This window comes from Podarcis erhardii (assembly GCF_964252035.2).
Source record: "Podarcis erhardii genome assembly, chromosome: 1".
NCBI lineage: Eukaryota > Metazoa > Chordata > Lepidosauria > Squamata > Lacertidae > Podarcis > Podarcis erhardii.
Window position 1 is genome coordinate 58,154,978 of NC_138497.1, and position 27,068 is coordinate 58,182,045.

At 41.0% G+C, this 27,068-nt stretch overlaps 1 protein-coding gene across 1 annotated transcript; it reads left to right on the forward strand.

The window, feature by feature from the left end:
* Positions 1-7,261: 7,261 nt before the first annotated feature.
* On the forward strand, positions 7,262-27,001 carry ELF5 (E74 like ETS transcription factor 5). Its single transcript, XM_081836261.1, has 7 exons — positions 7,262-7,393; positions 14,121-14,248; positions 18,901-19,134; positions 19,603-19,653; positions 22,150-22,218; positions 25,366-25,561; positions 26,087-27,001. The coding sequence occupies exons 2-7, from the start codon at positions 14,122-14,124 to the stop codon at positions 26,181-26,183; spliced, it is 774 nt and encodes a 257-aa protein (XP_081692387.1). The 5' UTR covers positions 7,262-7,393; position 14,121; the 3' UTR covers positions 26,184-27,001.
* Positions 27,002-27,068: the final 67 nt, after the last annotated feature.

Here is a 27,068-nt window from a genome sequence, read left to right on the forward strand (position 1 = left end):
ATCTGCCAGACTTTCTGATGCCAAGTCACAGTAAGAGAGCTGTAACATCTATGTTAGCTTTCAGTCTATCACTTTGAGATAGGCTTTCCTTCCCCCTGAATATTCAAACAAGCTGTAAATTTGCCCACATTAGAATATCTATGGGCTGATTAGTCTGTGAAGGGTTTTTTTTACCTGCAGCACAGTTTTTTGTGTTTCACTTGTTCAAGCATCTGCGCATGGACATATGTTTCTGTATATTGTTGCTAGATCACAGCATAAATGGTTGCTTGCAGCATGAACTTTTAATGGAAAGATCTCATGAATGAACTGAACAAGCATTAATACATATTGCAATGTGCCGACTATAATTAAGCATTTGGTCTTTCAGCCCTCTGAATGTGTTAGAAACCTGCTGCCATTTCTGGTTTTACTGTTGTTTCACCACTACATCTTCCAGCCCGTATAATATATATCATTGCCTCCTTGGAGCCACTTAGATGACTTGCAGAGATAAAAAGTAATAGTGGGTCATAAACTGAGAAAATAACAGATGAGACCGATTCACTGACTTGGACCATCAGGTTGAGTTAGTTGAAAACTGAGCTGCATTTTTAATCAACGTAGAAAGTTGCTAAAATAGGGTAGTAATTTATTTATTTTTTCTAGTTAAAACTATTCAAATACATAGTTTAATTTAAACCCCGACAAATCACCGTACTCTGGCTTAGCAACAATAGGCATATTTGCAGCTGAAGTTAAGCTCTATTGAATCCTAGCAATTTCAGTGACAGACTGAAGCATATGCACCAAACAAATCTAAGAAGAGTTCTACTGCATCAGGCCAATGGCCCATCTAGTCCAGCATCCTGTTCTCACAGCGGCCAGCCTGATGCCTATGGGAAGCCCAAAAGTAGGACCTAAGTGAAATAGCACTCTCTACATGTGCGATTTACAGTAATAATAATAATAATAATAATAATAATAATAATAATAATAATTTTTAAGTATACCCCGCCCATCTGGCCGGGCTTCCCCAGCCACTCTGGGAGGCTTCCAACAAAATATTAAAATACAGTAATGCATCAAACATTAAAAGCTTCCCTAAACAGGGCTGCCTTCAGATGTCTTCTAAAAGTCTGGTAGTTGTTGTTCTCTTTGACATCTGGTGGGTGGGCATTCCACAGGGCGAGCGCCACTACCGAGAAGGCCCTCTGCCTGGTTCCCTGTAACTTGGCTTCTCACAGTGAGGGAACCGCCAGAAGGCCCTCAGTGCTGGACCTCAGTGTCTGGGTAGAACCATGGGGGTGGAGACGCTCCTTCAGATATATTGGACTGAGGCCGTTTAGGGCTTTAAAGGTCAGCACCAACACTTTGAATTGTGCTCGGAAACGTACTGGGAGCCAATGTAGGTCTTTCAAGACTGGTGTTATGTGGTCTCGGAGGCTACTCCCAGTCACCAGTCTAGCTGCCGCATTCTGGATTAGTTGTACTTTCTGGGTCACCTTCAAAGGTAGCCCCACATAGAGCGCATTGAAGTAGTCCAAGCGAGAAATAACCAGAGCGTGCACCACTCTGGTGAGACAGTCTGCAGGCAGGTAGGGTCTCAGCCAGCGTACCAGATGGAGCTGATAAACACAGAATTGACCTGTGCCTCCATGGACAGCTGTGAGTCCAAAATGACTCCCAGGCTGCATACCTGGTCCTTCAGGGGCAGTTACCCCATTCAGGACCAGGGAGTCCTCCACACCCGCCCTCCTCCTGTCCCCCAAAAACAGTACTTCTGTCTTGTCAGGATTCAACCTCAATCTGTTAGCCGCCATCCATCCTCCAACCGCCTCCAGACAGTCACACAGACCTTCACCACCTTCACTGGTCCTGATTTGAAAGAGAGGTGGAGCTGGGTATCATCTGCATATTGATGGACACCCAGCCCAAACCCATTGATGATCTCTCCTGGTATTCAGGTATTCAGAGGCTTCCTGGCTCTGACAGTGGAGGTAGAACATAGTCATTGTGATTGGAAGCCATGAATGGCCTCATCCACCATGAATCTGTCAAACCCTCTTTCAAAGCCACCAAGTTGTAGGAGCAAATTCCACAGTTTTACTGTGTGAATGAAGACTTTCTTTTGTCTTTCCCTAATCTTCCAATATTCAGCTTCATTCATACAATTTACAACATCTGCACAATTTATAATGCATACAATTTGGGGGACATTGCACATTTATTTTATTTTTTTCTTTATTTTCTTACATCTCACCTTTCTTCTGTTATGAAACCCAAGGCAAGTGTACACATGGCATCCAAGCACTGGCTTGACTCAGGTCTGCTTAGATTCAGCACCCATGGTAGCCTTACACACCTTTATGCCATACCTTGGGACATCAGCAATGTGATTCATTAATGAAAAGTTAGCATTTCAACCTGTAGCATACATTGCTTATGGCCACATGGAATATTATGCAGTATAACAAAAGAGAATCATGTGCAAAGAAACCCTCAAACACGTCCCACCAGCACAAGGATTTCTGCTTATGCAACAAGACATTCCTCCCTCTCCTTACACCGCACATACTCCTCACCTGCCCCAACTCTGCTCCAGAAGGTTGGGGGAACCCCTAGAATAGAATTAGGGGGTGCAATGAAAAGGAAGGTGAGGAAAGTCTCATTGTTCAAATGGAAATCTTTGCACTGAGGGTACAGTACTTAACACTGCTTTGGATACAATCTGTTGGTTTCAAGTGTGAAATGTGGTATCTTTAGAACAGTACTTCAAAACATAATGCACATTAAAACAGTTTTCCCCTTTTTTCACATTGTCAGAGCTGCCTCTAGGTCCCAGCTCACAGAGGACCAACGCCAGGCTGATGTTATGTACAAAAGTCTTTATTGAAGTTTAATTTCCATTTCAAAGCCAGAGCGTGCAGCCCTACGTCTAGACTCTAGATCGGCGAAGGCCCGTCTGAGTCTCCGCCCCTTCCACACCAGTTTAAGATCCTAGCCCTGCTTCACCTCCTGCGCTGCTCTCTTCTCCTCTGGGTCCTCCTGCCCTCTGGGGCATTGCCCTTTCTGGACTCTTCCAACGCTGAGTCGCTTAGCTCCTCCCCCTGCCTCCGGCGTGCTTTAGGACCCGGTTCCCAATCCTCACTCTCTGCTGTCCCGCGCTCCTGTACATTTGAACTTGCTTCTCGCGCCAACCCAGTGACCTTTCTCCTAACCGTTACACTACTTCTATCACTCCTTCCCTCTTCCGTGACACTGGCCGGATCTGACCTCCCTTCCGTTGTCCGACTCTCCGAGGGAGGCGTGGTAGACTCTCCCTCGTCTCCTCTCCCTGGTGGGGAAAGCACTGGCCCCGATGCCTGGGACTCTTCCCCCCCACTCTGCTCTGGTGGGGAAGCAGGTCCTGATTTCCAACTACTGCTCTGGGAGTCCCTGCTGCCCCCTTGCTCCTGGGGCGTTCCCCTTGGGACCCCCCTGCCCCTGGCCACTGGCGCTCCCTTCTGTGAATCTTCCGATTCGCTGGAGAGGCTCATGGAATCCCTCGGACCACTGTCCCCTCCTACGCTCCCTTCGGATTCCTCCCCCTCGCTCTCCATCTCCCATCTTCCCTGTGCCTCAGCTCCTGAGCCCCTGACACACATGAATACTTCGGAGCAGAATAAACATGGCCATAATGTGAACTTCTACCAGTTTACCAAACGGCTGCCTCTGACTTGATGACACTTCTTTCCACTGAGAAACAGAGATTCTCAGTTGTTGTTGCATTCTGAATTTTGCTCAGAGGGGAGCACAGAATGGAAAGATCCATCACTAGGTTTAGAATTAGGGAGTAAAGCAAGTGCAATTTGAAACCCCCTCCATTACAGTCCCAACTGTGGCATGCCAGACATCCAACTCATGAATTCTTGGGAATCTTTTTTCAGATTTGTGTGGTATGTTCAAACACAGGCAAGATCAGCGATAGGGGCAGGGTTAAAAGGGGAAATTGGGGAGGTGAATGTGGCAGTTAGAGAGGACAGACTCCCTTGACTGCCTTGCTAATAGGATCAAGAAAAAATGAAAAGGAACTCAAGAACAGGCCCCAACAAAGACAATAGCAATGTTTCCCTGGGGCATTGCAGAAAGTGTGCATATATACCACTCCCCTGTTTCTTTGTTTTTACAATGTCAAACAATTAAAGTGTTTCAATTGATTGGTCCCCTACTTTTTCATGTGATCCATTAATTAATTCCATAGAATCTATCTACAAATGATTCTATGAATCATAGAAACATAGCTGTAGAGTTGGAAGGTACCCTCAGGGTCATCTAGTCCAACCCCTTGCAAGGCAGGAATCACGGCTGAAGAATCCCTGACAGATGGCAATCCAACCTCTGTTTAAAAACCTCCAAGGATGGCAAGTCCATCACCTTGCAGGGTAGTCCTTTCCACTGTTGAAAGTCCTTCCTAATGTTTAGTCATTTAAATATATTTACATATTTTAACCCCCCTTTAATTATCAAGACAAACATGGCAACTTAGAATTTCATAAGCACAACCGACCCCGCTTTGTTGGGAAGAAATGCAATTTTTCCTTTGATTTCCTATTACAGTAGTACCTTGGGTTACATACATTTCAAGCTACAGATGCTTTAGGTTACAGACTCCGCTAACCCAGAAATATTACCTCAGGTTAAGAACTTTGCTTCAGGATGAGAACAGAAATCATGCAGTCGCGGTGCAGCGGCAGCAGGAGGCCCCATTAGCTAAAGTGGTGCTTCAGGTTAAGAACAGTTTCAGGTTAATAACAGACCTCCAGAACAAATTAAGTTCTTAACCCGAGGTACCACTGTACACCTATTATAAGAACCAAACTACTGTCTGGGGGATACCCATCAGTGACTGTCCACAAATGGAAGGGAACCCTTGAGAAGAACCCTTCAGAGAGGCAATCTCCAGCAGTCCTCCTCTCCCCTGCAGTTTCCTGTGCTCTCTCTAAATCTGCTCCAGAAGCTCCCTCAAATCGCTGGAGCATATTTAGAGGGTTCTGCAGGGTTCTGCAAGGAGGGGGATTGCTGAAAATTGCATCCCCCCCCCCCCACAGAACGAAGAAGAGAAGTGATTTAATTAATGGTCCTGGAGTTGTAATCAGACCTGCTTCTCTGACTGAATTATACCTTTCTTAAAGTCAGCATCCATGCTGTATTTATATAGTGGGTTATCTGGAAAATCAGCTGTCACATAGATATTTAGATACACAGGCATAATATATTTTGTCCTACTAGCAGTAGAATAATATCTTCCTAAGGGCTATATGGCTCTATTAAATTGATGAAAAAGTCATCCAGGCTGATTAGGGATAGGAAGAGTCTATTGCACATGATTTACATTCAATTTTGGACAGGTTTTCAAATATTTTGCAGAATGTGTAAATCACAATTTTGTAAATCACAAGTTTGCAAAGGAGGCACCATCTGGTACTTGGGATTTCCAGTTCCAAGAAAATGTCTATGTTAGGAACTGTTTCTGGTTTCTTCCTTTCTTCTTTCTCATTTCCTCCAAAACAGAAGCAAGTTCTGGCAAATGAAAGCTTGCAGAAGTGCTTGACTTAGAAGCAGGGCTTTGTGCTAAAGGTAAACTGCATTATACAATGGCATCATGTGGAACTGCTCAGCTATTTTGAAAAGTTTTTTTATATATCCAACCCTCAAAACAAATTAACCATACGCTGCAGGATGAAGCAACTTGCTTCAGGCAACACCTTAAGCCTGAAGCAAATGGCTACATTTTACAGCAAAGCTAGGTCGTCATTGACAGTAGCCTCACCCCAGGCCACTTACACAGCAGTGTCACCTTTTGCAGTCATTGGTTCCTTCAAGGTATCGGGGTTTCCAAGTGTGGCAATCTCTCCTCAGAGCTCTCTTGAGCTCATCAGAGTCTGGTGGTCTCCTCTGAGCTCAGGGAAGGAGAGAGGCTCTATTGCCCACAAAAGCGTCACAGGACAGATGACAGACTGGATCCATCTCCTCCTTGGAGCTGCTGGAGGAGCTTACCTGTGGGAGTCCTGGTTCTGGGGCATAATTGGCCCTGAGTTAGCTCCTTTTTTCACCTGCAGTATAGATTTTACATGACCATTTACAGTCTACAGAATTTACTCTGTCAGTCAATTACAAAACATTTCCATTATGAAAATCAATTGAGACATTTTTTGGTATATTTTTATTTATTTTCAAGAATAATAATGGGGTATAGAGCAGAGGTAGGCAAGCTAAGGATCTGGCCCTATCGCCTTCTAAATCCAGCCCGCAGACAGTCCGGGAATCAGCGTGTTTTTACATGAGTAGAATGTGTCCTTTTATTTAAAATGCACATCTGGGTTATTTGTGGGGCATAGGAAATCATTCATTCCCCTCCTCCTGCCAAAAAATATAATCCAGCCCACCACATGGTCTGAGGGACGGTGGACTGGCCCATGGCTGAAAAAGGTTGCTGACCCCTGGTATAGAGCAAAAAAAATGACTTCGACAGTACAGATATTTGTCATTTTAAATTCTGTAACAGTTATATTTCAACCTTTTAATAATGAATAATTTACAGCAAAAAGGGGGTGGGTGACAGCTGTGGGGAATACTCTACATCTTTTGAATGTCTTAAAGTTTTGTTGGCCTAACTAATAAAGTTTTACTTTGCAACTCATTTTTTTCTGTTCCTTCTCTGTCACTGTATTCTGGTGTTTAACAGACTAGTTACTAAATTAAAACTTCAAAGAAACTTTGCTTTCTTTTTCAAATAACACCTCTTATTCCTAACACCTAGTCACCCAGAAAGTCACCTAGAAAATCACATATTTTACACTTGTTCTGACTCCTCACCTCTAGGGAAATTCTCACAAACAACCCAGCCCACAATTTGGGAAGTGTTTTCCCCTGTTCTTCTATGTTAATAATATATAGCCAGCCTTTTGATATGTGAACTACTTCTAGGTCTGTGAATTAAATGGAAAAACTACTTTAAAAAAAAAGTAAAATGCTTCAACTCCATTAGCTTTATAAAGATCAGACACAATTCAAAACATCAGGGGCCTTGTCTACCTCTCTTAACCCCTAAAACCCGCCTGTTTTATAAAGAGAAGGGAAAACTTTAAGGTTAAAAATGAAACTGGTCTGAACTTAAAAGACCATTTTTTTTACTCTCATTCTCCTTTCAGCTGTGTCACACTGTTTATTATCACTGTCATCAAAGGGGGTGTGTATATAAGAACCTGAAAAACCAAACAGACCTGTCTGGAGAGTGTTCCATATATCACAGAACCACAGGTGGCCTTCCTTCCAGTGTACAACTCGCAGAGCCGGAAAGCCTCTTGGCTTTGGAGACCTGCTTTTGGATCTAACAATTCCTTGAGAAGAGAATAAGCACTCCCAGCAGCACGTAAGCTCTGTTTATTTATTTAGCTGAAGGGTCTTAAAGGAGGTTCCTGCGCAGTGTGGTGTTAGCAGTGCAAATCAACTGAGCGGTGCAAATCACCTGTCACCGGTGTTTTCTGCCCTAACTGCCTCCCTTTCCAGGCTGGCAACATTAATCTGTTCAAGCTGAACTGCCATCTGATGCACTTTGTGCTCTTGTCATACAGCAAACACAACACAGGAGCACTTCTATTATGGCACCCGGTCTAATTTTTGTGTTGAAGATCATTCAAAGAACATTAAGACTGCAATTCTATGCATCCTTTCTTGTGACTGGGAGCAGGTTCCATTGAAAACAGTAAGACTTCCTTTTAAGAAAAGATGGCAAGGGCAAGGCTATAAATATTCATTAAAGAACTTTCCGCTCCTGCCACTGGTCTCCAGGAATGAATTTTGTTGTACATCAGGGAACACAGCACTGGGTAATGTTGAAATCTTCATCGTTCTAATGAATGGTGCCAAGGCCTGGTGTATAAAAATAATTAATCCTGCAAATCAGATTACAAACAAATACATGCAAATGTGTGTTTTTATCTAGGATCGACACCATAAACCAATTTATCAATTTAGTGGGTGTGGAAGGCATTGCTGAGATCTTCTGTAAATAAATGTTATCTTTTGTACTGCTGAGACCTCTGGTGGTGGTTGCTGGTAAGAAAGCTATCCTTAAGATACATGGTTTCAAGAGAAACACGCAAAGCTTAATCTAAAAACGCCAATGCTTGAATTTTCTAGGAGATGTATGTGGGTCTGAACAATAACAGTAATATAACTTTGAATATGTGTTTCCAACCACAATACACTTTGACCATTTGCCAGTGGAAGCAAAGAAAGAACCAGAATCCTGATCCACCAGATGCTGAGGTGTCTGTAGTAAAAGATGATTCCAGAAGAAATTTTATTCACTAGTATAATGGTATATTATTTTGGTAATGATCCATCCAATCTTTTTCACATTTTTGTTGGCATCCGTCTGCCTCAAGAGACAATGGAGTATGTCTCTGGGGGTGAAGTCAAACCATGGGAGAATCACAGTGCCTTCTGTGGCTGCAGAGACTGGTAACTTGTAACTGCTGCTTCACACAATGTTTTTGCTGTGTTAGCAACACCAAAATGACCTCTCCCATCCTCAGTCCTGGGCAGTGAGTTTGCGATGCTCAGACAATGATCCCATCTCAGCCTCACTGATATGATCCAAAGCAGAGCATTAAATTTGGCACCAACCTGACTGCAAGAGTTTTCGGAAGGAGGCATAGAGTACGCCATCCAACCATCTTAGAAACTCCACTCCAAATTTATGTAGTGTTTACTCCTTAGCCTTTTCTTCTCCCAAAGATGCCCGATGTTTAAATCCCTCTGGATTCAATGGAAAAGATTTAAAGCACGTGCTTAATTCTCTTTTTGAAACCAACAGTGCTAAAAACTTTGGATGGATATTGGCCAGCTTTTTCATAATAGAATATCTGGAATATACAGAATATATGGAATATTAGTGATCATGTGATAAAGGAGACTTCATTAGTCTTGCAAAATTCTACTTATTAGAAACTAAAATGGTTTCAGAAGCCTCATTTTGATTTTATTTCTGAGTATTCCTTCAATTAACAGATATAATGCTGAAGTACATTGTTGGCAAAATTGTAAAATATATAAAATTAATTCTTCCTTCCTTTTTAGTCCTGTACATGCATACTTCAAACTGTCTAATTGTTTGTTGAGGTCCATGTAACTGTTTTTGAAGTGGTGCATTTAGATTCATATCGCAAATCTGATTTAAAAAGTAATTGCCAGGAAACCATACGATTCCTGATTCTGCAATTATAACAATCACCTTGTTGTACTGTATTCCTTTTATTCCAAAAACTATATTGTTGTCACAGACTTTTTCCAATAATTATTTTGTTAGAAATACAAATAAAGACATGGAAATAGAGCAGAAACCGTTTTTCTTAAGCTTATGGTAGTCAAGTCAAGATTCTAGGCTAAATTGGTTGTGGCTCACAGTGGCAATCGTCACCTTGTTTGGCAGCCTGCTTTGGTGTGTATCTTTTTTTTTTTCTGAAGTGGGGGAAGACAGATGGGGGAATGCAATTTAAGGCTAGGAACTTCCATTCAGTCTTGTTAAAATGTCATGCTGCTTCAGTTATCTTTGCTGCCTATTCTTCTAGGCTTGAAGTACACATTACCAGTCTTGTCATTGTCATAGACATAGACCAAGAATTTGAGGAGAGAGGACTATTTAATTTGGTTTGGGTCAAATTTGCTCTATTGAAGGCTATTTTATATATCACTGTTTATTTGTAACAATAGATATTACTATTACTAACAAAGTCCTCAGCACTTACAAAAACAAATATACAGTAATTGTGTATCTGAGTTTATGCTCTCTTAACTCACTGCTTCCTTCATCCTCCAATATGAACTAACAACAGAGTGTCATTCAACATTATGTGAGCCCAAATTTCTCAGAAGTGAGCTTTGTGAACGTCCTCATAATCTGAAAATTCCCCAGCCTGCTCACCCCTTTTGCCACCCACAAATAGTATGGGAAATTTGGGGAGGCAGGTTTTGCTCAGCTCTAATTGAAACTTCGTCTAGAAGGAAGTAAACAGTTTAAAAAAGGAGTAGGCAAGTAATTTACTATTGATTTGGCAACTAGTGTTTACCACATAAGAACATCAAATGTAGGATAAAGAAGTTGTTGTTGGCACCCATCTGTCTTGAGAGACAATGGACTGCGCCTCTGGGGGTGAAGTAAAACCACTGTGTTAGCAGCATCAAAGTGACCTTGCCTGGGCAGTGTATATGGAGGTCCTGGGCAGCCCAGACAACAAGACCACCCTCACGGCACCATCTTGGCTGCAGGAATTGCCGCAAGGAGGTGTACAAGGTGTCATCCTGCCATTTTAGGGACTCCATTCTGGATCTGTGTAAGGTTTACTCCTTAGCCTTTTCACTTCCTGAAGATATCCTTCAGGGAAGTGAAGATTTAGGATCAAAGTTTTCCTTCTCCTAAAAGGGCTACCTTCCCAGGTTGATGAGCCCCATTGGCCCCTCAGTTCCCTCTACAGCATGTGCAAAAACTATCTTCTTGACCATTTGACCCACTATTGGTCTTGTCTGCTCAATCTGCTGCCTGTCTTTGCATGCAGGGAAAGTTCCTAGTTCATGGAGCGTTTGAGACCCATCGGCTACCCTCACCTGGTTTAGCCAGCCAGGGTGTTACTGCTGTCACATGCTAACAGCTCCTAGGTGCCCCAGGTGAGAGCTGAGTGCAGGGTAGGGACCAAAAGTGGACAAACTACCCAGAAGGACCACAATGTGCCCCCCTCCAGAATAGAATAGCAATAGAAAGGTTTAATAGCAGTAATAGAAAGGTTTAAAGTCAAATGTTTAAGGTCACTTTGCCTTTCAGTTATAGTTCTAGCATACAATATTATTAACTTTCATAAAGGTAGATAGAGCTTAGCTTCAGTTGCTGAACTAATTATGAACTGCTATTTCCACCTTATAAAACACTAGCAGCCTCACACCTGGTTTTGGTTGGAAATGCTAATAATAATAAAAAGGCAAAATTTGAATCCACCAGTGAGGTTCAGCTAGTCATTTCTGGCAGATTTCTTTGAATGAAGGGTGTACTAGTAAATAATGAACTAACATCAAATGCATATATCTATGGCAACAGGAATCCTGAAACCATTCAGATTCCTTAGAACAGCAGAAAGAGCAATTGCATTCATTAAATCTGAGAATAAGGGCTGTTTCAAACATTTAATTTGGGCTGCCAAAATAAAAAGTGAATTTGCCACCTCATTTTCACATGAAAATCCACTTGTATACAACTTTCATTGCAGGGAAGGAAGTTAGTATTCAGAGAAAATGTAAATTTGCAATCCCTCTTTGATGTCTTGCTTTTGTCAAACATCAGCTCTTATTTGATTAGCCACCTTATAGGATGACTCAGAATTCTTCCAGTGCAATTTTCTCTTTCCTCAGAAATGATTGTAATCTGAGATGGAACAGTCAATGGGCTGGATTTGTGTCAAAAGCCATAAGAAAGTTTCCTTCAAAATCTCAGTAAACAGCTTTTCTTTCTCAACGAAAGGTGTTAACTGATCTCCACGGGTTGTGGTGAGACAGGGCTAGAACTCAAATAGTTGTTCATTTCTTCCCATAGCTTGAATCATACTTGCTTAACTTCAGTATATTCCTTGACAAATAGTAAACACTGTGCACCTTGAGTGCTCTTGTCTTCTCTATGTAGCTAATTAAGATACAGGAAAATCTAGCAAGGGTGTCCTGCATATTAGTCCTGCCTCTACGCAAAAAAAGTCACTTCCTTCCTTCCTTCAGCCTATTTCACATCCCTCTTATTGTGTAAGTGAAATCAATTGAACCAAACAATTCAATATCCAGTTCTTTACCAAGGGATTTTATAACAAAATACATTTCCTTACATTTTGTACTACCCCCTTTTATCTGTTTTACCCTGACATTCACTATGCTTGACAATCTAAGAGATATGTCAGGCATCAAACCTACCAAAGAGCTGAAATTTTCTGAGTATGAAGATGTGCCACATAATCCTAAATGTGGTGGTTATGAAGAGGTCGGGCGAAAGCTGTCACTTTTTAAGCAGTAATTAAAGATACTTTGTTTTAACAAAAAGTTTGCTTATTTATTAACTTACTCTCATTCTCAGTTGTCTTTATTTTTATTTATTAAATTTGTATGCCACCCATCACCCAAAGATCCCAGGGCAGTTCACAACATAAATCCCTGACTATGTAGAGTCGCAATATCAACCTGATTGGGTGGAATGTCAAAGTTTCTAATCCAGGAGCTGTTAAGTTGTGGGTGAACATATCAGACGACACAGCGATTCATCAAACAGCTCTAATTTATTCACGGGTCAGAACTGAACTGAACTGAAGGGTTCAGTCAGCCTGCTTATATAGAGCTCCACTAGAACGCAACAGTAACCATTTTCTGTAACTATCCAATCACTGAACGTCACTTTTGATCCCTTATTTGCATATGTGGACCTGAACTATCTACAGTATCCCCTTGCTGGCTCAGGGTGAGAACTTCAGTACATAACAGGAGCGTCTTTGGTCATTCACTGAGTTGATGAGGCCCATTTCAGGACCCCTTTTGGAACACCTTGCCAACAGAGATTCAGTGGGCCCCTTCTGTGCCAACTTTCAAACACCCGCTGAAAACTTTTCTATTCTGCCGGGCCTATGAAGGAAATTAAGATTACATCCTCTAGAATGGTCTACAGGTGTTTGCTCTTAATTTATTTTTGTTTTTTGCTTGTTATTAGCTTTTTATGATGGTATTGTTTGGTTTTATGTTTTTAAATTGCTTGTTGTAAACTGCTGCAATACATTTTTATGATAAAGTGGTATATAAATATTTTTATAGATAAATAAATTCTTTTGTTTGCCTAGGGAATGGATGAAATGGGGCAAAATGCTCTGGTTTCAAGGCAGCTGTAGCCAAAGGCAAGTTTTCATATATTATGCTTGCTTTTGACTACAAGAAATTCTTCCTTATTTTTAAAGCTCAGAGAAGTGTATATATACTTCCATGCAAACAAAATGCAGCATATTGCTGGATCAGACCAAACACCCAACTTTTCTGTTTCCAAGCACTGGCCAACCAAATTGCTATGGAAAGCCTACCAACAATTGAACTTTTGTTCCATAGCAACTGGTACATAGATGCACACTGCTGCTGATATTGGAGATAAACTATCACTATCATGATTAGCAGTCATTGGTAGCCTTGTCCTCCATTTGTTGTTGTTGTTTAGTCATTTAGTCGTGTCCGACTCTTCGTGACCCCATGGACCAGAGCACGCCAGGCACTCCTGTCTTCCACTGCCTCCCGCAGTTTGGTCAAACTCATGCTGGTAGCTTCGAGAACACTATCCAACCACCTCGTCCTCTGTCATCCCCTTCTCCTTGTGCCCTCCATCTTTCCCAACATCAGGGTCTTTTCCAGGGAGTCTTCTCTTCTCATGAGGTGGCCAAAGTATTGGAGTCTCAGAATGTATCTAATTTCCTTTTAAAAGCCATCCAAGTTGGTTACTACATCTTATTACAAATTCCATTATGCAGTGTGTGAAGAAGTATTTTCTTTTGTCTGCCCTAAATCTTCCACTATTCAGATTTATGGGATGACCCCAGAGCACTAAAGTGGAAGGGAAGCTTCTCAGGATTCCGTGAATTTTCTCTGGCTGGTGTCCAAACACAGCTCTGACTTCATTCGTTGGCTAAAAACAAACAGACAAAATCAGCCAGGCCGGTTCATTTCACAGAAATTGCTAGAGGGGCGCCTGCACATTTTGCTTCACAACTTTCTTTCTAAGGGGGAAAGAGACTGACCTTTCTTTAAAAATGAAAGCTCAGAATCTGTACCTCCTATCTGCGGCTGCCAATGAAGGCCTTCAGTGGTGCTGCGGCACCCGCGGGTGCCAGGTTGGCAACCCCTGCATTAAAACATTGTTTATAGTTTAATGTGACATGTTATTGCAAGTCTACTAAGAATATATATCAGTTCAAGGCATGAGTGGTCAAGCTTACTTGGTAGAGGATAGGGTTAGGGAACTATGCACTGCGGAACTATTGTTGTGGTGGTTGCATGTGTAGGAATTAACCATTGGGAATAATAACGTTATATTTCAGGATGATGCTGGACTCAGTAAGCCACAATACCTTCTTGCCAAACACAATGCTATGTGAATCCCTGATGTCTTGGTCAGAACTGTTTGGAGCACCTGAAGAAAACTACCCTCCATTTGATCACCTAACAGGTGGGTACATTGGTGCTTCGTTAACAAGCACTCAACACAGTAACTGCCAGCTACTACTTTTACTTAATAATTTGAATTGCACTGCAACCACAACAAAACATCCTCTACCCAAATAAATATGTCTTCCAGTGATGTAATATTCTGTGTCTGACCGTCTTTTCAGATACACTGCCCTTGTTCATTTATTGTGCAGAGACCTGGTTCACTGACAACTGTATCCATTTTTTATTCCAAATAAATATTTGTTGCTTTCATTCTTTACCTTTTTTAATTGTATATGTAAGCCATTTCCGGTTCAGACCTTGAAAATAGGTTTATTTGCTTGACAGTCTGGTAGCTGAAAGGGCAGCTTACCATGTAAATCATGCAATCAAAGAGCTGAAAGGGAGATGATTATTATCTTGTTCAAGCCCGTTGCAAAGAAATACAAATCTATGCCTTAGAAATCCACAAGAGAAGCCTGACTAACCTTTTCTTGGAAACCTAGTGACCTAGTGAGTAGCTGATTCCACCATCACTTCTGGCATCTTAGAGCAGAACTAGAGGTTCTGCCTGACTAGACGCAGAACTACTGTCAGCTCATTTCTCTTTGTTTGCTTTCCCTTGTAAAATCTTACACAACACACTACTAGCTCAATTATTATTCTTGCACAGAGAGGAAAGAACTGATGTACTTAATGTGACCTGCCCCTGTCATTGCGCTGCTCATGCCAGTTGATCAAATGTTCTGCCGCAACTTCTCAGATGGAGAAGTTCAAGGATCTCAATGGCACAGGGAGCCTCCATGAGTAGAGAAGGCTCCCCACCGTGGAAGTTACAACTGAATTTCAGAGTAGCACAACAGTGGGGGCAGAGGAGAAAGCACAGCCTCTTATCTGTCTCATGACTGAACAGAGTTTAATACGTGCTGTGCATCTCCCAATTTATACTCACATCATTGGCTGCTGAGAAGGGGGAGGCACACAGCATTGTAACATCTCATGCAGTGTGTTGTACAATATGCTATAAAAAAACATGAAAGCAAAAGGGAATTGGATGAACAATGGCACCTCCATGCCATAATATCCAGCTCCATTCTTATTCCAAAAACTGAGCTGTTCCCAGAAGTATTTCCCTATGTTTCCACTAACTGTATGTTTCTTACTTTTGTGCTAAGTTGCTCTGCTTACTGAGGGGCAAACTAAATAATACATTTGCTTCATATCTGTGCCCTAAAATTCAGGGTTGTTGTTGGGGGGCTATAAAAATTGCTGGTGGGATCTGGATCAAGACCTTAGGCTGGGGAGTAGTGGGGCTAAACTCTTTACCATGTGCAATGTCCCTATGAAGTCCACATCAACAATTTGCATAGGGGAAAAGCTTCCTGTTCGCATACTTCTTTTTGTTGGTTTCTTCTTTTATACTATTTCAAGCTTAACTTCATCGTCTTCTGACTTTTAAGCCTCTTGGTGTCCTTCCTCGCTTGTGTGTATCTTCATGGTTTCTCCTTTATTTTCCGTCTTGTTCTCTTAACACATCCTTTTATTTCATTAAAATGCCATTCCCTTATGCTCTCAGTGGCAGACCTTGGTTTCTAAAATTTTAGCAGCACCCTGTGTGCCAACATTCGGTGATCCTTCCATTCTACAGCATAGTTGTGGAGCCCCTGAGGCTCCCAGTGCAACCAAACTCGTGTTCCCCTAAATCTGCCTCTGGTGCTCTTCTCATCTTTGTGTTCCCTCTGCTTTTTGCATGACTCCTTACATGCAGTTCTTGCCTCTTGGCTATTTCACATATATTTACTTCTCAGAAAATTATTTTTTTAAAATCTCATTTCCCGTCTCATGGTTTTGATCCTTTTTTATTCCTTAATCTTCATGTTAGCTACTGAACACACACACACACAAAAATCCCATTCTCATTTTAACTTCACTAAGGTTTCTTCTGTAAACTTGTTTTTCCTTTTAGTTTCTGTTTAAATTATGAGCTCTGTGTACAGCATATGTATAGTGCCACATAAACTTTAGGCCCCTTTTTACAAACATTAGGTTGTAATGCATCATTTGCAAATATGAAATGATGATGTCAGGAAACTAATATTGACAACAGCCAATCCCTGTTGAGTTCGTCATGATAAACAAAATGGCCAGGTCAGAATTAAAGACTATGCACAAGTCCAGGAGCTGAGGATGAGAATGTGCAAGTTTCTGTTCTTGTTTGCTTCAGCAGGGCCTTGTAGACAACTGGACTGCTTTTGCAAGAGAAGAGGGTGAAGTAAGTTCACTTCCTGTTTCTTCAGAAATCCTGATTGGCTGGAAGGAGCAGCCTGATGTTCTGTTCCCATGTGCAGCTAGACCAGCCAACGCCTTCACCTAACTCTCTCACCTAGCTCCCTGTTGCTTGGGAAAGGCTGTACAGAGCCAAGCTGCAATGACTAATGAAAAAGCAATATACAGTGGTACCTTGTTTTGAGTCCGGGATCAGTTCCGGAGCCCCGGATGCTCGATGAAAGGGACACTCGACAAAGCATGGCTCTGCGCACGCACATGAGCTGTTTTGCACTTCAGCGCATATGTGAGGCACAATATAGTGCTTCTGCGCATGCAGCAAACCCGGAAGTAACCTGTTCCGGTATTTCCGGGTTTGCCACGGACGTTCCACGAAATGGACACTAAACGGGCCGGACTAACAACAAGGTACTAGTGTACCAAGTGCAGTAGAAGTGTTCCTTATGCAATATTGACCTGGTGAATTGTTTGTGCTATATTTAGTTTTAGCTTCCTTCCAGATATCGTTTTTACTGCACAGTCATGATTTTTGAGCTCATGATGCTATCAGGGCAGTCACACACAATCCCACTTTCAATACTATTTGTGCCTGCAAAACCTTTTGGCAGCTATACTGCTTTATTTCCAGTCAGTGCATATTTTGTAACTTCCAGCTGCAATCCCCATACCCGCCAAGTGTCCCAGAAAAAACAGGACATCCCATATTTTTCTTGAGAGATCATGGTGGCCATTTTGGATGCTGCACTCTTTTGCCACGTTCACACCTTTTTTAAAAAAAAAAACACTTTTTCAGGGACACACACACCAAGAGCAATAATGGAGTAGCATTGGGAAAGCATCGCAGAACAACTAATGTAGTAGAATTAATCCAGAAATTAGATAAATAGCAGTCATCCATAAAAGAGCCGGCATCTTGTCACTTATTGCAGATATGAATTTGTTTTGTTCGGGCAATATTTGTCTATCCCATTGTTCTGTTGTAGGAGGATCCAGACTCTTATACTGGAGTGTTATTTATATTATTTATGCTACTAAAAGAAAGATAATCTATGACTTGTGCCCTGTGTCCTGAAGATCCTTTCTGAAAATACTTAATAGCACCATTTTAGCTGTAGGTATAAAATTACAATGCATAAATTTATTACTTTCACTAAATGCATTCAAAACTTGATAGTGGCTTTGAATTCCCACCAGATAATTTTTAAAATCCAATTCAGTAATACAACAAGGTTCTTCATAAAGACCCATTCCCCAGTGGCAGAAATAGTAAATAAAACCTCAAGCAACAGCCCTCTTCTGCCATTGCTCTCATTCAGCATTTTACATTATTTTATCCTGGTATTCTACATTTTGTGTTGCATGCCCATGATTCTACACACGCTCTTGAAGTCACTATTGCTATCCATTCTTGCACAACTGCACAAGTTGGTGATATAGATTCTTCCCTCAAAAGTGTTAACGTACAATTTTTATTACTAGCAAAGCTGATATTTATCTCCATCAAGTCAATCCATCAAGTTTTAGAAACAGTCACCAAAGCATTTCAAGGTTAATACATTTCAGCATCAGAAAAGCAGTTGACTTGGTCTCTTCAAGCTGTAGAGAACAGACACTGTAGAGAATATAGAGAGAAATGTATTTTATAAAGAGAGAAAAGTCCATTTCATAGCAATGAAATAGGAATCATGATTCATAACACATTTATCATAAAAAAAAATCCTGTTAAAATCAATTTCCTGCTAAAGCTAGGTCCAAGTGGATTAATAAATATTGATAAGCATACATGTTGCCTGCCTTGATCAGACAATCTAGTCTGATAGTTTGTCTCCAATACTGATTGGCTAGAGCTCTTTTCAGATGTTATAAAATGCCTGGATAAAGAATAATCAGTGAGTGAATAAGGGAGCTGGATTGTGAATTTCTGCATAAACTCTGTGCCTAAATTGTCATTTTTGTCTCAGTTTTGCCCTGTTCCATCCCACTGTCTTCCCATATCTATGCCCCATAATACATTGTGCAACACTGCTCATGTAGCTATTGCAGTTCCCCCAAATGTTACCAGCTTAGGGACAGAAATTCTCCTGCTGCACAAGTGTAGGGTTGCCATATTTCAAGAAGTAAAAATCCAGACACAGTTGCTCAGCTTTTGGGGGCGGTTGTTCAAAAAGTTGTTGAGCACTTCCAATGGGGAACAGACAAAGTCCTGGATATTTACATTTATGATAATAGGACATTGCCACAGATTGTGATCCTTGCACAAAGATATTGAAACTAGCCCTAACCAATATTTGTTAACACAGTGTTTCCATTTAAACTTTTGATGTCTAAAATAAACCATCCACAGTTTAAATGTATTGCTTTTTTTCCTTCATTGCACTGTGGCAGGTTCTGATTCTTCCTGGACATCTGTTTACCCCGAATACTGGACGAGAAACAACGTATGCGAGTGGCTACAATTTTGTTGTGATCAATACAAACTGGATGCCAACTGTATTTCATTTTCCCACTTTAACATCAATGGCCAACAACTGTGCGGCATGACCCAAGAGGAGTTTCTAAATGCTGCAGGCATTTGTGGTGAATACCTGTATTTCATCCTACAAAACATCAAGGCTCATGGTCAGTGTGCCAAAGATATGAGTATGATTGTTTCATTCTGACTGTGACTGGTAATATTTGCACAAGGCAGTGAGCTGACATCCACAGAGATTTATACGTTGCACTGAACCACACTTTGGTCTGGGCATGTATGTAAAGCAGTGTGGGGAAAACAAGAATAAAACAAGGTGGAAAGTGAATTTTACACAAGAATAAACCTTTTTACAAATTCATATCTTGTGCTGTAGGCAGGTAGACAAGATTGCGACAGGGGAACAAGGACGTGGAAATTAAAAAGGGAATATACAAGGGAAACTAGGTTTTTGATGAAGTGTAATGGAGGAGTCTGAAATGCTACAACCGTAGCACAGTATTGTAGTTTTAGGAGTCTGTTTTGGACCAGGGATTGGGTTTTTTTAATGCAGTGTATGTATCGAAAGTCTCAATACAGACATTTATTATTAAAAACGTTTCTGGTTTTCTCTATAGGTGTCTCCTTCTTTCACGACAATGAAGATACAAAGTCATCTGAAAAAGATTGTAAGTAAACTTTTTTAAAGTGTGTGTTTTTCTAGATAAGTGAAAGCTCATAGCTAAAAGCCGTAACTGCAGCTTCAATATACAGCAGTCCACAGGGACCAGAACTCGCAGGGTGACCACTGGAGAGACAAACCTGGTCCCATGAAATTTAACATTTGGTGTTTGAAAGCTCAGTGCTCTTCCCAATGTTCTTTAGAATCTATGTGAATGAAACCACTGGGAATTTTGAAGTTGGGTGTGACCACTGTACTTATGACACCCAGCTCTATGTCTCATAAGCTGTGTTCAAATGGATTTGGACACATAGACTGAAACTGAATCCAGGAACGTTGGAGGTGATACTGTCCTGGAGGATGAAATATGGCAACAATTGAAGAGCCTAGTTATTACTGTTTATTAAATTTCTATACCACTCTTCATCCGTGGTTCACAGATGCTTTACAATAAAAAACCCACAAAAATACATAACAAATGAAAACAATAATCCCACACACATATTGTTTAAAATACCATAGATTGATAAGCAAGTTTTGTGGTACATAGAACAACACTCTGGCAATTAAATCCTTTGTGCAGGAAAAAGGTAAAAAGTAAAGGACCACTGGATGGTTAATTCCAGTCAAAGGTGACTATGGGGTTGTGGCACTCATCTCGCTTTCAGGCCAAGGGAGCTAGCGTTTGTCCACATACAGCTTTCCAGGTCATGTGGCCAGCATGACTAAACCGCTTCTGGCACAACCGCTTCGGGCTGGCGGAAGTGGCCAAGGAGTGGGCCAGGGAATACCGTGATGGAAGCCAGAGCGCACGGAAACGTTATTTACCTTCCCGTCACAGCTATACCTATTTATCTACTTGCACTTGTGTGCTTTCAAACTGCTAGGTTGGCAGGAGCTGGGACAGAGCAATGGGAACTCACTCCATCATGGGGATTTGAACCTACGACCTTCTGATAGGATAGGAACTTTGCCCACAATGACTGAAATTTCCAAGGTTGACTACTGTAATGTGTTTTATATGGGGCTTTTTTAAGACTAAAAAAGTATAAGTTGCTGCAAAATTGCTGCAGTCTGTCTCCTGTTAAATGTCCAGAGAAGGGAACATGTGCAGCCTTGGTTATGCCAACTGTACAGTTTACCGGAGCATTTATTCCAGGTCCAGCTCAAGTTGTTTGTTTATGCCTATGAAAGTTTACACAGTCTGGGATCCATGGTCTCATAGACCATGGGCCAAACTTAGATATGACATTAAAACACGTCTTTGTATTAACATACACATTAAATGAAATTGCTCCTCCTGCAATTTCAAGAAAGAAGATCCAATGTATTTTTTTATCAGAAATGCAGCAAGGGAGGAAAGGGTTTTAAAAACCCATAATACAATGCTGCTAATATCCCTATTTGTATGGCTGATGTTTGCTTTCCTCTTCCTCTTCCTCTTTCTCTTCCTCTTCCTCTTCCTCTCCTCCTCCTCCATCTTATGCCCACATAAAATGCAACAACAACAACAAAGAGCATTTATCACAATGGCTAGTTTGGTACTTGATCTTCCTGCCATCTTTGTTCATCAAATAAGCCCTGCATTAGTTTGCATATATTTGTGCTCTGTGAAATCTGACACTGGAAACAGAGCCCTTGCAGCATGGTCCTGAGGCTATGGAACAATTCTTTCTGGAACTGAGCAATGTTTGATACCCCTTTTGGTCAGGCTTTTGGGGATTTCTGCCTAGACCAATTTTTTGATTGCCTCAAGCATTTCTAGTTATTTTGTTCGGTTTTTATTTATTTTTGAAGTTTCCTCTTTTTCTTTGCTCTTTTTCTTTGTTGCAAGCCACTTTGGACAGATTTTGGAAATGCTATTAAGTAAATAAATGGGACATGACCAAAGACCTGTGTAAATATAGGATCATATTTTGTGGTTCTCGGTTGTGCAAGTCTCTTAGAAACCAGACCCATAGGTTTACACTGTGCTTTTCCAAGCATTTGCAAAAAACACCAGCACTTGCAAAAAAAAAGGAAAATCTGCATCAACACTAAATCTGCATCAACACTGCATCAACACTAAAGAGCAGCACAGAGTTACCAATGTCCAATAATGAACTTTGACACTGCCTACAATACTCCATAACTATGGCCTTCAGATTATACTGTAGGTAGAAGCACTATTTACATAGAGATACAATCAGGACACACTGTGTTTCCAAATAACCATGTTTTCAGATAATTGAAATCTGGCCACTGGTATCTTATGTACTTCTCTCTCTTTTTCAGCTGCCAGTTTAGCTAACTGTCCAGCTTCTGGTTAATAATTCATTTTGCTTTATCTTTATGTTAAAGTTGGATTTTTATGTTAAGATAAATCACAGACTCATGTTGGTTTAGTATTGCATGGAATGTTATTAGGTGAACACTTTGACCTCTTTAAGTCACATTGTCACCCGACCCTGAAATTCATCCATATTTATTTATGTCCATGCTTTTTTTAAAAAATCTTTTCCAGATATTGATAAGGCATGTTTGAGGACAGGTGGCATCAAGAGCCAAGAGTTTCAAAGTCACAGCAGAACAAGTAGGTATACCTCCGCCATCTATAGCCTTTGAAACATCATAGAAAATGTCACTGTTTGCAGTATATCTCCAAGTACCCTTGTAGTCTGTATGAACGGTGTTTGTTTTCATTTTAATGTTTATTCCAGTTCTCATATATAAGCAATAGTTACATACCTACTGCAATGGTCACATATCACACAGCCACCAGGTGGCACTCCTAATCCTAATCCTAATCCAAGAGACAAACACCTTTTCAGGTTGCTACTGGAGAATAAACTCAAAAAGCAGGTGTTGTAGGCCTTGAAGGCCCAAAGATGAAGAAGCAGCCGTGTCTAACTAGGCTTTTCCTGTTTTTTACTAGCAGTTTCGAGACACAACAGCTACAAAATCACTGCAGCCCAGTTGTGGGGAAAGCTCCATACGTTTACTTATTCCTGTCACAAGGGAATTCTCTCATACTCTTTTTTTTTAAAAAAAATGGCAACTCTACATTTAGTCAGGAGGAGAAAAGAAGCAGAGGAAGGGGTGGAGCAGCTGAGAAAGCACAAAGCCTGAGAATAAAGAAATAAAGAGAGTCAGAGGATGGTTTGGAAGAATGCTGAACAAACAAGAATGAATAAAGACAGGATATGAAAAGCATCCAAAGGATCCGTGGAAGAATTGGTTTGGAAGCTATCAGCTGTGGCGTGTGTGGCAGGGTGGAACTGTGGAGCCACCCTCCTGGTGCTGGCATTGCTGCTGTTTACCTGGATGGGGCAGCAGCAAGGGTGGGGCCATCAGTGCACCTGCATGGCCCTGCCCCATCCTGGCAAGCAGCAGAGGCAGCAGTATCAGCAAAGCAGCTCCACAGCTCCACCCAACCACACCAGTTGCTACTAGTCAGTAGGAGTGGAGGCATTTGGTCATATGCATAAAAGATATGAATAGCTCTAAAGTGGAAATGGTGATTATATCAGTTTTCTGTGTGCATGAATAGCATGCAAAGAAGGCTGTGCTGACTAGGGCAAATTCGCTCAGTAAGTTTCATAGTAGAGGGAGACGAGCTGCGTTCTCACAAGTCTGCCACAGGCATATATCCCTTTACTGCTTTTTTTAAAAAGATCTATTTATTTGAAATTGTTGAATAAGCTGTAATGTGTGTGTGTGTGATTTTTTTTTAATAAAAAACCTAGCTCTTATTATTTGATCTGATTTTGCAATTTAGTTTCAAATATAGCAGAGCAAAACCTGAGTTTATTATGTACGCATACAGACTCTTCTTATTAAAATCTGAAGTGGGGCCATTGCATTTCAAGTTCGGATTTGGGGAATAGAAGAGGTTCAGCAGAAATTATCAGCATTAGCTTCCTGCAGCTGTAAACCTCCTTGAACTCAAGAGATGATGACTCAAGCACACTCATAGTTCATTCATTTCCTTAAATTGTTTGTTCTCCAGCTTCATGGGGATGGAGAGTTCAACAGTTAATTTCAATAGAAGTGTCAACACTCAAGCACAGCTGGGTATCAACCCATAAGCAATGAGAATGCCATAATAATCATATTGTACATTGTATATACTGTATGTATGTACCGTATTTATGCAAATCTAATGTGCCATCGAATCTAATGCACACCTCAATTTTCAAAACCTTGAAAACAAAAAAGTATTTGCTGGCACCATCAAATCTAATGCACACCCTAATTTTTGTGAGGTCATTTGGCCAAAATGGTGCACATTCCATTCAAGTAAATATGGTATGTATAGTGATAGATAAATCAATATTAATACCAACAGTTGTGTTGCAAAAATGAGGGTACTGAGAAATGAAAATATTTAGGGGAAAATATCTAAGGGGGTCTTTGTCCATGGAGTTTTCTTTGCAGGGATACTGGAGTGGCTTGCCAGTTCCTGCTCCAGGTGGATCATATTTGGTCAAAACTCTCCACTATGACCTATCTGTCTCGGGTGGCCCTGCACAGCATAGCTCATAGCTCCTCTGAGTTATTCAAGCCCCTTTGCGATGACAAGGCAGTGGTCCATGAAGGATCATGGGCTCCATGAACATTGCAGATGGTGACAGCAGTCACGAAATTAAAAGACGCCTGCTTCTTGGGAGAAAAGCAATGACAAACCTAGACAGCATCTTAAAAAGCAGAGACATTACCTTGCCAACAAAGGTCCATATAGTTAAAGCTATGGTTTTCCCAGTAGTGATGTATGGAAATGAGAGCTGGACCATAAAGAAGGCTGATCGCCGACGAATTGATGCTTTTGAATTATGGTGCTGGAGGAGACTCTTGAGAGTGCCATGGACTGCAAGAAGATCAAACCTATCCATTCTCAAAGAAATCAGCCCTGAGTGCTCACTGGAAGTTCAGATCGTGAAGCTGAGGCTCCAATACTTTGGCCACCTCATGAGAAGAGAAGACTCCCTGGAAAAGACCCTGATGTTGGGAAAGATTGAGGGCACAAGGAGAAGGGGACAACAGAGGATGAGATAGTTGGACAGTGTTCTCGAAGCTACCAGCATGAGTTTGACCAAACTACAGGAGGCAGTGGAAGACAGGAGTGCCTGGCGTGCTTTGGTCCATGAGGTCACGAAGAGTTGGACATGACCAAATGACTAAACAACAACATCTAAGGGGGTAAAAATATTCAGAAATAGCCCAGTGATGACTGAGAATGCCCAGAGGCCATGGAATTCTGAATGTCCATATGTGGGGGGCAGGGTTTGCAGGAGAAAATATTGCAAAAACTAAGAGGAAACAAAGTGAATGTATTATCCTGAAAGTATGATTGATGGCTGGAACACTAAGCAGAAGCACTCCACATTTGTTACAGGTCCCAGTTGTCACTGCTGATATTTGAGAACCGATTGTGGCTTCTACACAGTAGTGAGGAAACAGCATTTTGCATGTGCTCAGTGGCATTATTACCATTTAGTCTTCACAAGTCCCTAGGGTGACACCTAAAGGGGTCTAGTCAAATGCTGTTTAGCACTATCTCCAACCAAGCATGGTTATTTTTGTAATGGCCCATGTCAGTTTGCTCTACAGATTTGCAGTGTAGTGTGCCACTCCCCTTCCCTGCATCATAGTCCTCCTACCCAAAGGGAATTCTCAAAACCCTTGCTTCTGAAATGAGTTTTTACTAGTAAAAACTATGTGCTGCTTTTAATTCTTGTAGGTCTACAGAGCTCTCACTTGTGGGAATTTGTAAGAGACCTCCTCCTGTCTCCTGAGGAGAACAGTGGTATTCTGGAATGGGAAGACAGAGACCAAGGCATCTTTCGAGTTGTTAAATCAGATGCTCTAGCAAAGATGTGGGGGCAAAGAAAGAAAAACGATAGAATGACCTATGAAAAACTAAGCAGAGCACTCAGGTAAGCTATTTATTTAATCGGTATTATATAAGACAGCTGATTTCACAGTTTAACTCGTTCCAAATATTTATTTTTGTTATGCTGTATAATGCAAAGGTCATGAGACACAGCTATGGCTCTTTTGATTAAAGATAGGATCATGTTGCCAAATCTGTGAGTAGAATAAATGAGGATAATGAGACATTAGTCAACAGATCATTTGCCAACCTACCTAATGAATATGCCGCTTAATACTATAACCTTACCATTTCCCTTGGCAACAATCCTAGAATTTGACTCTGAACTGTTTTCTTAGGAAAACAAATGTAATGCACAGTGTTTCAAAAGGAGGGAGTTGAAAAGAGTCTGGGAAAGTGTTGAACTCTGAGCAGTTTAACTGTGCTGTATGTGTGCAAGTTCCCCTTTGCCAGAAGACTAGAGTGGTCTCTCAAAAAGAATGTCTTATTGACTAGCATAGTAAAACATTTAACATGGTACTGTATGTTAAAGCTGTTTCTAAGTCCAACTTCAATTTTGTTGTTGCAGATACTATTATAAAACTGGTATTTTGGAACGAGTGGACAGGAGGTTAGTGTACAAGTTTGGAAAGAACGCACATGGATGGCAAGAGAGCAAGCTATGAAATACCCTTTTGCTTCAGACTCACTGTCAAATATGCAACATGAAGTCACCAAGGGAAGCTCTTTGCAGGACCTCTCTAGATTCATAACTGGATAAAATAGCAACAATAGACTTTGAGGATTGTATTGGGGAATTCACTGTTCTCCATATTTTTTGGACTAGCATCATCAAATGCTTGACACATCAAAATAATACCCAAAAACTGTTCTGTAGACTTATACCATAGTCTGGGGCTATATAGGTAGCATTGTTCCCAATGCCAAGAAGAGCAGCAGTTTGCCAGTCAGGGCTCCCCAGAGCATCTTCTAAACTGTGCAGGAATTTGTAACTCAAACTTTATGTGGTGAGATCAATGAGGCAGCAAGAAAGTAGAAAGCCTGCGGCAAATGCAGTTACACCAGAAAATGTGAAGAAGGGACACCATATTTCCAACCTATCCAAGTCAATAAGAAAGTACGATGAACTTAGCTATATATCAGATTCCCTAACTGAATCCACAGTTCTGTCACTTTAAAAAAGCCAAACCCATAGATTTCAAAAGAACACATGCTTGAAAACTAATTTCAAAATGAGCCCATATATTTATCAATTTTTATCAACTCCCCCCCCCCCCCCGTTTCTGGTGCTTCCATCACTGTATGCACTTTAGTGCAAATAGTTATCACTTATTCATACTCTGTTAGTGGGCTGGTTGGTTATAGTAAGTCAAATACTATCTGACTGCATATTGTCCTACATTCGTTTTTATGGAGTGGAGTATATTGAGCATGGGGATGGCAGAATATAAATATTTTAAATAAATTAAATAAAAAAATAAAATGAGAGTCTATTTTACACACGGAGAGACAGACAGACACACTGGAATTTGTGAAAGCAAAATACTGTG